This window comes from Natator depressus, chromosome 7 (genome assembly GCF_965152275.1).
Source record: "Natator depressus isolate rNatDep1 chromosome 7, rNatDep2.hap1, whole genome shotgun sequence".
NCBI classification, from domain to species: Eukaryota; Metazoa; Chordata; order Testudines; family Cheloniidae; genus Natator; species Natator depressus.
The window spans coordinates 87,297,829-87,312,482 of NC_134240.1; the positions used below are offsets into that span (position 1 = coordinate 87,297,829).

At 38.9% G+C, this 14,654-nt stretch overlaps 1 protein-coding gene across 1 annotated transcript in view; it reads left to right on the forward strand.

The window, feature by feature from the left end:
• The window catches only part of PCDH15 (protocadherin related 15), a 1,310,198-nt gene that overhangs the window by 985,914 nt on the left and 309,630 nt on the right, over positions 1-14,654 (forward strand). Inside the window, exon 14 of the mRNA XM_074958998.1 lies at positions 12,833-12,967. Within this exon, the coding sequence (XP_074815099.1) occupies positions 12,833-12,967 (135 nt within the window). The remainder of the gene's footprint in view (positions 1-12,832; positions 12,968-14,654) is intronic.

A 14,654-nucleotide genomic window follows, 5' to 3' on the forward strand; every position in this document is an offset into this window, starting at 1 on the left:
TGACTGGGTAATGCAGTGGTGATTCAGGTCCTATACATCTCAGAGAGATTAATCCTTCAGGCCAAATTCAGCTCTAATCAAAGGGGTTGCAACTTCCAGTGAAGCAAAAGCTTGCTTACATTCGTCTTCTCTTCTATAAATATAGGTATGAAGTGCTAAATTCAACCCCTGGGCCTTAAATGGGTGTTGCATCTGCTTACACCAGGGTTGAATTTGGTCTGAAGCATTTATGTATTTGAACTATATGGCATTACAGCTAAGGTTATCTGTGTACTTGGGTCAAAAGAACTTGGCAGAAGTTAGGGTTTCACAAACCCCTTAGAATATTTTTGGATTTAAAGGTTTAAACTTTTTAAAGTTTTTTATTTTAAATCACTGTTAATTTAAATGATTGCTCTTCAAGGATAATCTAATTTTTAAAGCATGTTGTTCTGACTAAGCAGAAGCCTACACTATGTAAAACGTTCTATTCTAATGCAACCTTGTCCTGTTTGTGACCGTTAACAGTATTTTATTAATTTTATTTTGTATTGTTTTGAAAGGGGGGAAATGTAACACTACAGAATTTGTTTTTCCAGAGTCAAAACTGAACTTGAACATCAAATGTACCAAGTCTGGAATTAGTTTAGAATTCATGATATTTTCAGGAAGAAAGAAGGCATAAAATTGGGAATGAGCAAAGAAAAGACAGGGAGTGAAGCTGAATTAAACAGGCCAAGTCTTTAAGGTGAAGAGAAATTTGATGATTAAGTGAGAGAAGAGGGGGAAGCCAGTGTGGAGACTGAAAATGTGGGGAGACACGGTCAATGTGTAGGGAAGTAGATATAGGTTTGGTGATAGCATTTTAGACAGACCAGAGAGGAATAGGAGAGTTGGAGGCTTGAGAACCTGAAGTTCTATCTATTCATTCATCCAAGTTTTGTTTTTTTGTGTTGTTTTTTTTTTTATAATGGCACCCATCACTGTACTATCTGACCACTTCCCAAAGAGTAATAATCAAAGTCAAAGTCAAAGTCTGCTCAAAGTCAGATATTTTTAAAAAATCTACAACTTGGTAATTCATCATGTGCAGTGTTTACGGGAAAACTAATAATTTATTGCTGAGTCCTTGTCTACATTAACATTTCAAACTCTATTAGCACCTTTCCATTAACAGATGAGGTATGTGTACAATTGAAATTTTAGTCATGTTTTAATATGTTGTTTAATGCACGTTAACTCACATGACAGTAAATTCTAATGTAGAGACCACACAAATGTTTGTTGCCAGTCATGGCTAACTGGCCGCTTCACCTTGAATGATTCCTTGAAATACATTAACTACTTATGCTAAACAATCTGTTCCACCTTGTATTTAGCTGTGACTCTGAGTACATTTCCTAGACCTGAAGAAGAGTTCTGTGTAAGCTTGAAAGCTTGTCTATCTCACCAACAGAAGTTGGTCCAATAAAAGATATTACCTCACCCATCGCATCTCTCCTGTTTAACTGTAGGCTACTGGGGACTAATGACTAGCAACTAAAATTTGTCCTCTTCCTACAGTAGACATTTCAGTTGTGTTATTTAATGAGTGTTAATGAACTGTTGTTAAAACACAAATAAATTCAAGTTTGGACATATTCATGAGTCTTGTGACAAACTGTTAATGCAGTTTCAAATGTCAGTGCAGATAGAGCTTTATGCTTCTATGATTTTGGTATCCATGGGAGTTGTATGTTTGATGTGCTGAAAATGTATTTTTCTAAGAATCCCAATTGTTAGTTTAATTAACTTAATGGAGTTGATGAATTTTTTATCATAGCATAAATATTCATAATACTAATCGTAGCCTCCTAGACTTTAAGATCAGCAGGGCCATCATGATCATCTGGTCTGACCTCCTGCACATCTCAGGCCACAGAATCTCACCCACCCGCTCTTGTAATAGACCCCTAATCTCTGGCTGAGTTACTGAAGTCCTCAAAACATGATTTAAAGACTTCAAGTTACAGAGAATTCACCATTTACACTAGTTTAAACTTGGAAATGACCCATGCTCCATAGAAAGGCAAAGATCCCCCCAGGGTCTCTTAAATGAATTAATTGTATTTAGTTAGCTGTGACTGGAGTCAATTTCACTCGTATTATTCAAAGTGATGAAATATTTCCAAAAAGTATTCCACTCCGGAAATAGTTTTGATGGAAAATTTTTGTCCAGTTCTACATCTCCAACAGAGCTACATAACTTTACAAGGATTGAAGTCAATGGACATATGCCAATACCCACCAACCAGGCTTTAAGACCTAAAACATCAGGTGGAGAATAAGCAATAGAAACACATTAACGCTTTTGCAGTTAGAAAATTTTGTTTTCATGCAAATTTACAAGGAATAAAAAATGAAGACAGAAGTAAGTAAAATAAAATAAATATTCTATAACATTCTACATGCATCCAATGAAGTGGGTATTTACCCACGAAAGCTTATGCTCCAATACGTCTGTTAGTCTATAAGGTGCCACAGGACTCCTTGCCATTTATTCTATAACAATTGTTTCTGTATAGTGTTGAAATATTTTTCTTGAGGCATCAGGTGGTCTTTAAGATACTATAAATCAGTGTTTTGCAGAGACGTCCAAAACTGATTGTGGATGGTGATCACAGAAATTCTCCAAAAAGATATTGGCATTAATAACTAAATGTACATTAATGTATTTTAGTCAACTAATACTATAATGTGACTTTTTTCTGAAAAAAGCTGGTTCGTACCTCATTAAACAGACAGACATAAATGACAACAAACGAAATGGGGGAATCGGGTGGAAGTACAATAGATTTTCTGTATTATATCTTGTGTGGTTTCAGCCCTGTGAACTAATGAAGGAACTCTGCTAGCTCAAGTCAGTCGATTCTCATTTACATATTGCCCATAATTTTCTAAAGCAAGACTAAACACAGCATAATTTCATCATGCACCTTAAGTTAAAAATGAAAATAAAAAAGATCCATTGCAAAATTAACATGATGGACAAACCCCTGGGGTGCAGTAATTTGCTTTATGCATCTGTGAATTTGAAAACTTGGGAAAATTAATGAACGCTTTTCCCTCTCTCATAATATAAAGCTAAGAGTTACTGTTAATAATAGCTTCCAGTTCACAATCTCAGACATGGAACTTGAGTATGATATTAAGTATTCATTATGTAGGTGCCTTCAGCATTAGTACTTTGAAGCCAAGGATTAATTTTCAGAGGCAGAGTGGCTAGATCACCCACTTCCATGGAGATACTCAGAACAGAACTGCATGATGATTTCCTCATATTGTTTCCTAGGGATTGTCCCCTCATGGGTGATGGATTCAAAGGACGGGAGGAGGATGGGGAGGGTATAGATCTGCAGGGAAAGATCACAGTAAGCCTGAAAAGATAGGCGTCATCTGCAAGAGCACCTCCTGTCTGTGCTCATCTGTGAGGTCTTGTAGTAAACACTTGTAGTAAACTCCTGCTATGCTGCCTGTAGTGCTCCCTTGCTCTCCAGTGGGGAGGGAGGCCACTCTGCCTCGTTGTCTTGGGGTTTAGTCCTTGGCCTCGGGTTGCACCAGTGGGACTGAGCCATAAGCAGTCTAGAGCTCTGGGCCCATCCGACAGGGGCAAACACACAACAACGGTCTGGGCCCCTTGTCCCAGCCCCTGTGTGGGGCAGCGCCCAGCGTAGTTTCTAGCTCGCAGCCCCGCAATAGGGCTGACAGCAAGTAACAGTCTAGGGCTTTAGCCCTCAGACAGGGCTGGGCTGGTAGCAGGCTGTAGAGTAAAGTTGCCGGCACAGGCAGCCGCAGATACGTCGAGTCAATAAGCTCTAGTCCTTTGGGCGGGGCAGAGCAGGGAGCAGGCTTTAGCCTCAGCTTGAAGCACAGGCAGCCAGCAAACACACACAGTCTTGGGGTTCAGGTAAGAGGGAGCACCCCTACAGTCTAGGGGTTCAGGTAAGGGGGGAGTGTCCACACAGTCTAGGGGCTCTGAAAGGGGTTTGCACACCCGACAGGCAGTCTATGGTGCTAGCAGGGTGGGTTCACGGAGCACAGGCCTCCTGGCCTATGGTGGGGAGTCAGCCACCCAGGGGCTGGAGTGGCAGGGGGACGCAGGCCCACCTTACTCCACCGCATCCCAGACCAGGGCACTAACAGTGGTCTCCCACTAGGTCGGTGGGGATCCAGCCGCAACATGCCGACTGAGACGAGGTAAGTCTTGTAGACGGCCAGCCGTCGGCTGCCCCTGGACTACTTCTTACCTCCCTGGGGTTTGGTACTTCTGGCCTCCACAGGTCCTCAGGCTCCTTGAGGTATACAGCCGATGGTAGTTCCGGCAACTCCTCATCTGCATTCATCTCCTCTGGGGGCAAGGCATGGCAGAGCGCAGGTTCCTCTCCTGGGTGCCACAGCAAGGCAGAGGTGTCCATCTCCTCCACTGGCTGTGGCCAAACTGAGCTGCAGAACCTTCCTTTTATACTTCTGGGCCCGCTCTGGTAGTTCTGGCAAGGGGGGCAGGGTGGGTTTGGCTCTGCCCACCAAGGGGAGTGTAGTGCTTCCTCACTCTCCAGTCTGGAGGGAGGCCACTCTGCCTCACTACACAGCCATTGGCTGGGTCATCCTGCACTTGTTCAGTGGGAGTTGTAGAGGGGAGGTCCAAGGGAATACAGCTGAACTGTATTACTCCTGCTTGGATTTCCCTATTGAACTCTGTTGGAAAAACAAACTCTTACTCTAGATCACTCTGCAGAACTCCCATGGAGTCCCTTCTATGTGAGCACATGCAGAGGCAATGCACCAAGTCCCAGATGGGGTGAATAATGATGCAGAGATGGCACCCAAGAACACAGAAATAAACCTTCAGAGGATCCCCTGGTGTGGGTACACCCATGACGTACTTTCAGGGCCCGGATATTTTTATGGCCTCACTTAATGCATGTGCTTTTCACTTCTTTATCACCAAGTTTATATCTGAGTAACTCTCTTAACTTCAATGAAATTGCACCAGTCTAAAAGTAGTTTAAGAGAATATAGAATCAGGGACTACATGTTTATATACTAATGCATATGTCAAAGTTATTTCATGTAAAGCTTACTCTATTGTACATACTGGAGGTCTGCTCAACTGAATATGAGACTTCTTCCATGCTGGTGGGAGGCCAGTAAGTAGGAGTAGTTTATATAGATAGTTTTAAAAATTAACAAGACGTGCTGTGATCAAGTCAGATCTGACATAAGGTGAAAGAGCTGCAGATTTTATTTTAGGTTTGTAAATTAAATTAAAAATTAAATCAAACATTATTGGTCATTAAAAAGACAACATTTGTCCACTGTGTGGTATGTAAATGTTGGTTTTTAATGGGGACCACTGTGATAATTAATACTTTGTTTTAATATTATTATTAATGTAATTAATAATACTTTGTATTTGCTCTTCTCACTTAAAATCCACACATTAATTTAAATCATATTTTGTATTATTCTTCATTTACCTGCCCAAAGTTGTCTTCACTCCTGACTAAGCTAACCTAAATTCCAACCCTCGTTGAGTTATAAATCTTTCAAAAACTGACTGTGTATAAATGGGATTGTTGGCAGACCTGTAACTATATCAGCACTATCCATTGCTGTTATAATTAAGTAGGCTGTTTAAATGGCATACATTTAATTAAGCCACATAAATACCTTGGGAACCAAGTAAACTGAAGTGGGGAGGTGTTTCCAGGGCCTTTTATAGCTTCTGCCATGTGGAGGGAATCCTATTGTTCTTACTGGGGAAAATTACAGTAACAAGATGGTGTTTGGAGTCACATGGACAAGTCACATGTCCGTGCATGATTTTGCCTAGTCACAGCAGGAAAGTCTGTTAAGAGTTGATAGGTATCTTCCATTGTAAGTTAAGTGCTCCTTGATGAGCCACTTAATTTGAATAGTCCCTCCAAGATGTGCTGGCTAACTACCTTGTGGGTGTTACCTCAGGAGCAAACATTTGAAATACAGGTATACAGCCAACTTCAAATACAAAAATGATACATGCATACAAATAGCACAATCATATTCAGTGAGTCATAGCCTTTCCATAGACATCTTACATGCCACATTTTGTATTGGTTGCAACAATGATCTATATGGTCATATTTTAATCAGATAACGTAACAGCCCCTCCTTCCATTTCCCATATGTATCCCTTTTGGTTTTTAGATAGCTAAAAAGCTCCTTATGAAGACACATTGGTCTCCTGTGGCTCTTATCTTTCTTCTGCATCAGAGTAGCTTGATGTTGAGCCTCTAGTGTTAAATCTTTTAGGAACTGCCAGCCCCCTTTCAACTCCTTTTCTTCCTAACTGGTTTTTCCCCTGGGACCGTGCCTAATATGTCCCTGAGTTGGTTGAAATCTGCCTTTTTGAAGTCCAGTGTCCTTGTTTTGCTGTTCTCATGTCCTCCTTTCCTTAAGATTTTGAATTCTATCAGATCATGATCACTTCCTCCCCAGTTCCCAACCACCTTTGTGTTTAAAATGAATTCATCCCTGTTGGTCAAAAACAGATCCAAAATGCATGATCCTGTAGTTGTTTCCTCAACTTTCTGAATCAGAAAGTTGTCTGCTACATGTGCTAAGAACTTGCAGGATGTATTATGTTTTACTGTATTGTATTAGTCTTCCAACAGATATCAGGGAAGTTAAAACCCCCCATTAATACTAATTCATGTGTGTTAGTTAATCTTGTTATTGCTTGGAGAATGCCTCAGCTACTTCCTCCTCTTGATTTGGTGGTCTATAATAGAGCCCCTGCCGTAACATCGCCACTATGCTTTTCCCTCTTTATCCTCACTTGCATACTCTCAATAGGTCTGCTGCTCACTTCTTCTTGAATTTAGGAGCAAGTGTATATATTTTTGACATACAGCGTAATGTTCTACATCACACTGGAACCTTATGGAATACCTTATCACTAGGGATCAGGTGGGTCCCTTGCTTTGTTCCGCTCTATTGTGGTTCCTATACCACTCTCATCATAGTATCAGAACACCTTCCAGAAGTACATATTGGCCTTATGTAGTCCCCTCAGCTAAAGAAGTCAGAGCCTAAGAGTAGGGTCCCCAAAAAACAGCCAAGAAATAGTCTCCTTTCTGATCTCCATCACCTAAGGAGATAGTTGTTAGTTATCTTTTATTCGTTGTTTGTTCTTGCATTACTTTGTCATCTTGGCATCATTGTACTGTATTCTTTGTCCAAGGGATTATTTGCAGAAGGAGAAGACTCTGAGACTTTCAATAAGCTAATAAGACATTTTTCATCTGCACTGTGGGTTCTTCCTGCTTTGCTTCCCTGAAGATTATATGTTTTCAAAGAACTGCAGGGCTATCTGGTTGATGTGGTCTATGAGTCATTGATATCCTGTAGGCTAATCAGCCTAGTTGTGTGGGCTATTCCCATCAACACTGTTAAAAATAGCACTCTGTGCTAATTCTTATTGAAGAGGAATGTATAAAACAAGCAGGGGGGAAAAGATGAAAAGACACATTTTGTGACGTTTCAATAATGTAAAAAAAAGAAAAAAAATCCTCTCTTTCACTTATATTCTGATCCCCTTTTTCTTGGGCTTAGGACAATTCCACAAACTTTCCTTATGCTATCTTCATTAGAAGTGATGGTGACATATGCCACTCCCATCCCATCCACCCTTTCTGCTCTGTCACATGGCAGGATTTTTTACTTGACAGTTGCCTTGTAGTGCTGAATGGCAACTTCCCTGACCCCAAGCAGTTTATCTGGGGTATGACAGTATGGGTCACTGCCTTAATCCATCAAGAGTGTTTTAGGGGATGAGATGCAGCTCTCCGGCATGCAAAGGATTTGGGTTGTCTCTTAGCCCTGGTACAGCCAGAGTTTAGTTGCAGACGCAGCCTCTTTGCTGCTTCCTGCTACACAATATGGGTAGAGGAATCCTTTATGGGATTGGGAAATGACCTATATGGGGCTCTTTCCCTGAAGAGGACCACTCATTTCCTTCTGACGTCTTGGAAGGAAGCTAATTGGCTTCAAGATGGGGCAGGAAGTGTGTGGACATGCCACCAGAGGCACTCTTTGGGTACTGAGGTTTGTTCTGGGAACTTACAGGAAAGTCCTCTAGAAATTTATAGAGAATTATATCCCTTCTATCAAGTTTTACAGGGTGGTTCAAAAACCTGTAGAACAGATATAATTTTCTATTGATTCTGTCAGTGTTAAGAGTAATTTCTGTAGAAGCTATTGATTTTATCCTTATTAAATTCTATAGGACTTTTTTTTTTTGTAAAGAAAATGAACTTCAGTAGGAGGGAACCGGGTTGTGTGAACTGAAAGTGACCCTCTGCCCAGATTTGCAAATTTTCATGAACTGCTTTGAGATTTGGAAGTAGAACAAACTCTAACCCAGGCTCAGTATAAATGGGTTCAGTGCGCATTGTGAATGCTTTTTGCAGCTCAGTTAATTGTTTCAGATTTGTAACTGTTATTGTTTCCATTTTCATAAGGTACATCATTGCTTTATATGTGTTTTTGTTTGTATTTATTCATTTTATATCATGTTTGTTTTGTTTTGTAGCTTGTACCAGATGCCATTCCTGTAGGTACTGAGTGTTGAGTGTGTGAAACTATAGTTTGGTTGGAATTGTGTGCTTTGGTTTCTCTTTCCTTCATTTTTATTTCAGTAAAGCTGGGAAACTTTGCAACTATTGGTTATTTAGAGAAGTCTGCCTATAACACTTTAAATACATTGGGCCATATTCATTTCTGCTGTAAGCCCACTTAAATCAATGGAGTTTTAACAGGGATATGTTACAACTGTTTTATATATTCAGCAGATAAATATATATCCTGCTACAAAATAAATTGTCATTGCTACAGAAAATTACATTGATTACTTATCAGCTGGGTAAATAAATAGTCTAAATAGTGCCAAGATAAAACATATGAGGTTTGTTCTGCGTGCTTGAAGTGGTTCTTAGCTGCATGTTGTTAGTTTACACTATTACGTGTGGTCTGATCGCTGGTTCTATCTGATCTGCTCAGACCTTTGCAGACAATTTGGCATAGAGAACCTCAAATACGCACTGTAGTAGTCAAGAATGTTAATGCTTATGTTCAATCCTTATTTTAAAAAAATATGATTATATTTATAATCGTGATCACAAAAGTGACATATAGTGTTCCATTAGTTAGCTAGTCTCAGTGTCTCCCATATCAAATCTGCTCAATTTGCAAGTCAGAGATTTTTTTCCTGACATCAAGCCTAAACTGCAATCAGAATTTAGCTGGCAGTTTTTGTTAATGATGGATGAGACTGAAGAGAATGGTAACTTGCATTATTATAGCTTTGTGGAGGAGTATGTCTCTTTCACCGTATCAGTCCTATCACAACCATCTTCCCAATATTCCATTCTAGATACTCACCAAGTATTCACTTGCGTTGAGATGACAGTTCTAATGTCTGCAATGAATAAAGAAGTGTCTTTAGCATCAAAAAAACCATCCATATTCCATTGATGGACCCCAAAGAAAGTAATAGAACACATAGATGGTCAAAAGCAAAGGGTTATAATGGAACCCAGGGAACCCAACATGATTGTATGTTTGAAACAAAAGTCATCCAGAAAGTGAAATTAATCTTGTCCAAAACTGTGTGAAAGCAGGAACCGTATAAGACGGATTTGGCTTGAAGGTCACACAGTCTTGAGGAATCACTTGTGCGATTTTAAATGAAGTGGAAAGGTTCAAAGAACTAAATTGGAATGAACATTCTTAGAGTTATAAACAAATCCTTTAGTTGAACCAAGCCTGTGCTGACTCAGTACCATATAGAGATCTACATAGGGTGACCAGATGCCCCAATTTTATAGGGATAGTCCTGCTATTTGGGGCTTTTTTTTTATATGGGCTCCTATTACCCCCCACCTCCTACCCTGATTTTTCCACACTTGCTATCTGGTCCCCCTAGATCTAAAAAAAATGGCTTGGAATTTTCTGAAAATACAGTTTTGTGTTTAACTTTATAGCGTCTACAAGTAAACAGTCATTGCCACCACTTCTCCTGGAAAAAACATAATGGACACCCCTTTTTCTTTCTTTGGACTGTTAATGGCGAAAAGAGCTTTAATTTTACTGACAGTTGTCGTGGTTACAGCGAATCTTTAAGTGACAGGAAACCACTCATTTGTAACACTTCTTGCACTTAGTTTTTAGCAACTGAAGTGTTTTTCTAGCTCTAGGACTTAAAGAGTGTAATCTTTGTCTTCCAAAACCTGTGCTTCAGTGTCCTAGAGTACTTTGGACTGCAAAATTAATTTTTTTTTTCATCTTTTTGCCCTATTCTGTGTTTGCAACTGTTTATTACAGTATTATATTTTTAGTGCTTTTGTTTCAGGTTGTTGAAATGTTTCAGTTATGCCTGCCAGGCCATGAGAATCTTAAGATTTTTCACTTGAAATACCTTTTCAATTCCTAAATCTTTCTGCATAGTTGATTAGCTAGGAGTAGAAGGAAATAACTGATCTTTAGGAAAGTTGTTTATGATACAGTTTGAGTAAATGCTCTTAGAACAAGAACAGTGCTCTCAGAAAAATAATATTACACCTTTTGACACTGTGTTTTAGTGTTCATAACCGTATGGCTATATATTTGTCTGGTTTTGTCTATAGAATTCTTTTGTGAGATGAGAATCTAAAAGCCATAACAAGTTGAAGCTTCAGATTTCAGTTAGTGGCACTGACATAAATGTAGAATATGTCCATTTCCTCCTTAGGTGCTAAAAAATAGTGAAATGAAGATCTTATTTTGAAGTATTTCACTCTGATATGTGTGCGTGGGTGTAGGGAAAGGACCTCAAAATGCATTTTTTTTAAGACAAATAGGCGTTTTGCAACCACTGGATTTGGTGAAGATGGTAATAGCTGTAATATTTGATCAATAATATTGCTTTGGCCTTCTTTCCCTTGGTCTGTACCATTTTAGACAATTTCTGTGTGACTAATTTTCTAACTTAACATCCATTTTCTATTCTGATCAGTCACATAGCAGCCGTTGCCATAATCTCTCCTATCTACTTCAAGAAATGAACTCAGGTAACTAGTAGCCATGCTGAAAAATAGCAGAGGTAGTGTGTCCCAAATTTAAAAAGCACTTAGTAGGTTCCAGTCAGATTATATAAAAAACAAAGGGGCATTTATTTTCACAAAATCAGAGAGAAAATAAAATTAAAGTGTTTAAAAAGTTAACTGCAATACATAGTAACTGCAAAAGATCCAGTAAAATCAGTGTAGCAGGTTAGATACATAGTTAAATAAAAGGTGCCCATTCCTCTGGTTTTGTGTCATTGCAACAGCAAAAAATGCATAGAAAGATAGCTTAACTAACCAATTAGGGGGTTCCTCTGGTCTAGGGGAATCTGCAACTGACATAGATTGGGCATGATTGTGTTGTTCCCTGCTCCAAAGTAGGGCTGTCTCCATGGCCAGAGTTTTGGTGCCCTCCTGAGGTTGCTCTAAATTGTTCCTCAAGACAGACCTGTCATCCAGCAGCCTGAGGATCAGGGATCCACAAGTACATTTGCCCCTTTTGCAACTTCCTATAGACCCCCCACTCTCAAGCTACACTGGTTGCTAAAGAGCTAATCCACAGGTTCTGGCCATTAAACATCACATCTCTTGAGTAATTTTTGATAAGGAGTATGGCCCTTTCTGACTCTCTCTCATGGCAGTCCTAGTCTGTCCCTTTTTCAGACAGTCGGTGTCCTGTCTGTTCCAAAGTGCAATCTGACGGCCTCTTCTCTGGAAAGGGTTGTTATTGCTTTTCCCCACACCATTGAAATAACCATTATCTACTCAAGCTATGTAAAGGAATACAAACTAGGGTGAGTTCCAGGTCAGTCGTTTAGTATGTCTTTTAAATCTACTCATACCTTTTGGCACATACAAGTTAAATTGCATCTGCACAGCTGCTAAACTTCATAGGATGGGGAATTCAAAGCATGGGAATTTTCCCTACTAGACTGTTTAGAGAAGTCTTGAGCTGCCAAAATATATCACATACGTTTCCTAAAAATGTTATTTCAAAATCAAAATGAATATTAAACTATAATGTATCTAGATTCTGAGGTTTATTTTCATTTATAGTCAAAGTAATTATCCTTATTTTTATCTGTGTATAAATGTTTTTTTTTCTTCTGATATACAAGGATATGCCTGAATGTTTTGTACTACAGAGTTTCTACAACAACCAGATACTAATCTTCAGCATGTGGTAGACATTGTTTATCTGAACATCTTATTGCTGCACTAAGCAAATGGGAAGATTTCTCAAGATATGCGATGAGGACAAATGCTATGATCAGAGATTAGAATCCTTATCTTGATAAAGTAAAATGCAGTTTTAAGAATTATCTGTTTAAAAGTCAAAATGTTATCACCCTATTTTATTAGGGTTTTTTTGTGGTGTTTTTAAAATGTTTTTTGGGGGGAGGTTCCCTAAATTTTTTAAATTTATTTTCAAATATTTTTTCAGAATATTACATTTTAAAAGAGGGCTAATGAAAGCAATTGAGGGTGTTTTGCTGTTTTAGAGACTCTATCAGTAATGGTACTGTGGATTGTAAACTCTTTCAGGCAGGGACCATCTTTTGGTTTGTACAGCACCTAGCACAAAGGCTCAGAGGCACCACAGTAATACAAATAAATAATAATAATAATAATAATAATTCTGCTCATTTACACTATAATTAATGCTTGCATGATTTTTGAATATTTACATATATATTACATATTAATAAATATTCATTTCTTTCTCTTTGAAGACAAAGGATCCACAGCTCCATCTTTTCCTAAATGATTATAATACATTTTTCACTGTGACTCAGACTGGTATAACCCGTTACCTCACCTTACTCCAACCAGTTGATAGAGAGCTCCAGCAGCTATACACCTTCTCGGTAAGCAATATTATTTCAAAAACACACCAGGAACTGCTCAGGTATTATATCATTTTTAATGTTGAAAAAGCCAATATGGTATTTACAAACAGAATGTTTTGATATGACAGAGAAAAAATAAAACAGAACATATGCTTTTGAATAGGCTGTCCTCTGCTCGCTCTCATACACAAATTAATGCTCACTTCGAGGATAGGAATCATTTAGGGCTAGGTCGTTACTTTATAATTTGTCTTGAATAAGATGTAGTGTGTAGCTGTAGCACCCAAGGAACAGACCAAGGAATGAATTCTGACTCAGAGTTGCTCTCTTCCTTGTTCCTCCCTGGATCTAGGTGAAGGAGGAGTAAGTTAGTTCATCCTTTTTAATAAAATAGCTTACTTCTCCCATTTACCTAGGCATCTATCTGGTAGGTAAAGAGGGCTGAAAGTAGGACTATTCCCACTTCCCACTACTCTCTGCAACCTCCCTGCTCTCTTGCTGACATTGAGGAGGCATAAATGTGTGAGCGGTTCAGAGAAATTTAGGAAATTCTAGTGTGTATGTTCAACCAAGTCCTGCAAAATACCAAGTGCCTTTTGGAAGGTGCCAAATTACTTCAATTCCCATTGATTTCAACGGGAGCTAAAGGTATGCAGTTCTTTGCAGGTTTGGGTCCAAAGTGAGATTATTTTCAAATGCTGGTTTCCTTTCCACATCTTGCTCGTATTGACAACATTGCTAGTTTGATGGTTTAATTATTAATAATATCCTTAATTTTGACCAATAAACACATGCTCATAGTATCCATTTGATGAAAAAATCCTCCCCTACACAGTTCTGGGCTGTAGAAATTCATTTAGCTTCAAACCAGTACTGGTTTGGTGTAAGTATAGAGAACCAGAAACTATTTAAAATTCGCTGCAATTACAAGAAGAGTGAGGGAGAATATATACATTTTTCCAGACTTTCTGAGACAGCAACCCAGTCACTTACGCTATATACTTCGCCTCTGAGCTTTATTAGGAAACTTGGGACAAAACTAAGGCTTCAACAGTCATTCCTTTCCTATTGCCTGATACATTGAGGTATTTTGTGCCAAGTGTTGTGGAAGAGCAATATAGGAACTGGCTCTAAAACCACTGGGGTGCTCCTCAGATCACATGAATCCCCAGCAGGGGAGTTACAGTGAATATCTCGTCCCTTTGGATTGTCTGAGCAATGCAAAGCAAGCACAGAAAGAGTGAGAATCTGCCCCTCTAAATAGTAAAGAACACAGGATGGGAAAGTAATGAAGGCACTGGGCTGGGACTTGATAGATGTGAGTTCAGTTCCTGGCTTTACCATGGACTTTTTATTTGACTTTGGGCAAATCACTTATATCTTTGTGCCTCAATTCTGCCTCTGTAAAATAATTTTTCCTTTTCCTTATCCTTTGTCTTGTCTATTCAGATTTTTTTTTTGGAGGCATGGATTGTCTAACTCAGTGGTTCTCAACCAGGGGTATGCATTCCCTTGCGGGTACACAGAGGTTTGCCAGGGAATACATCAACTCATCTAGATATTTGCATAGTTTTACAGCAGGCTACATAAAAAGCACTAGCAAAGTCAGTACAAACAAAAATTTCATACAGACAATGACTTGTTTATATTGCTCTATATACTATACATTGAAATGTAAGTATAATATTTGTATTCCAATTGAGTT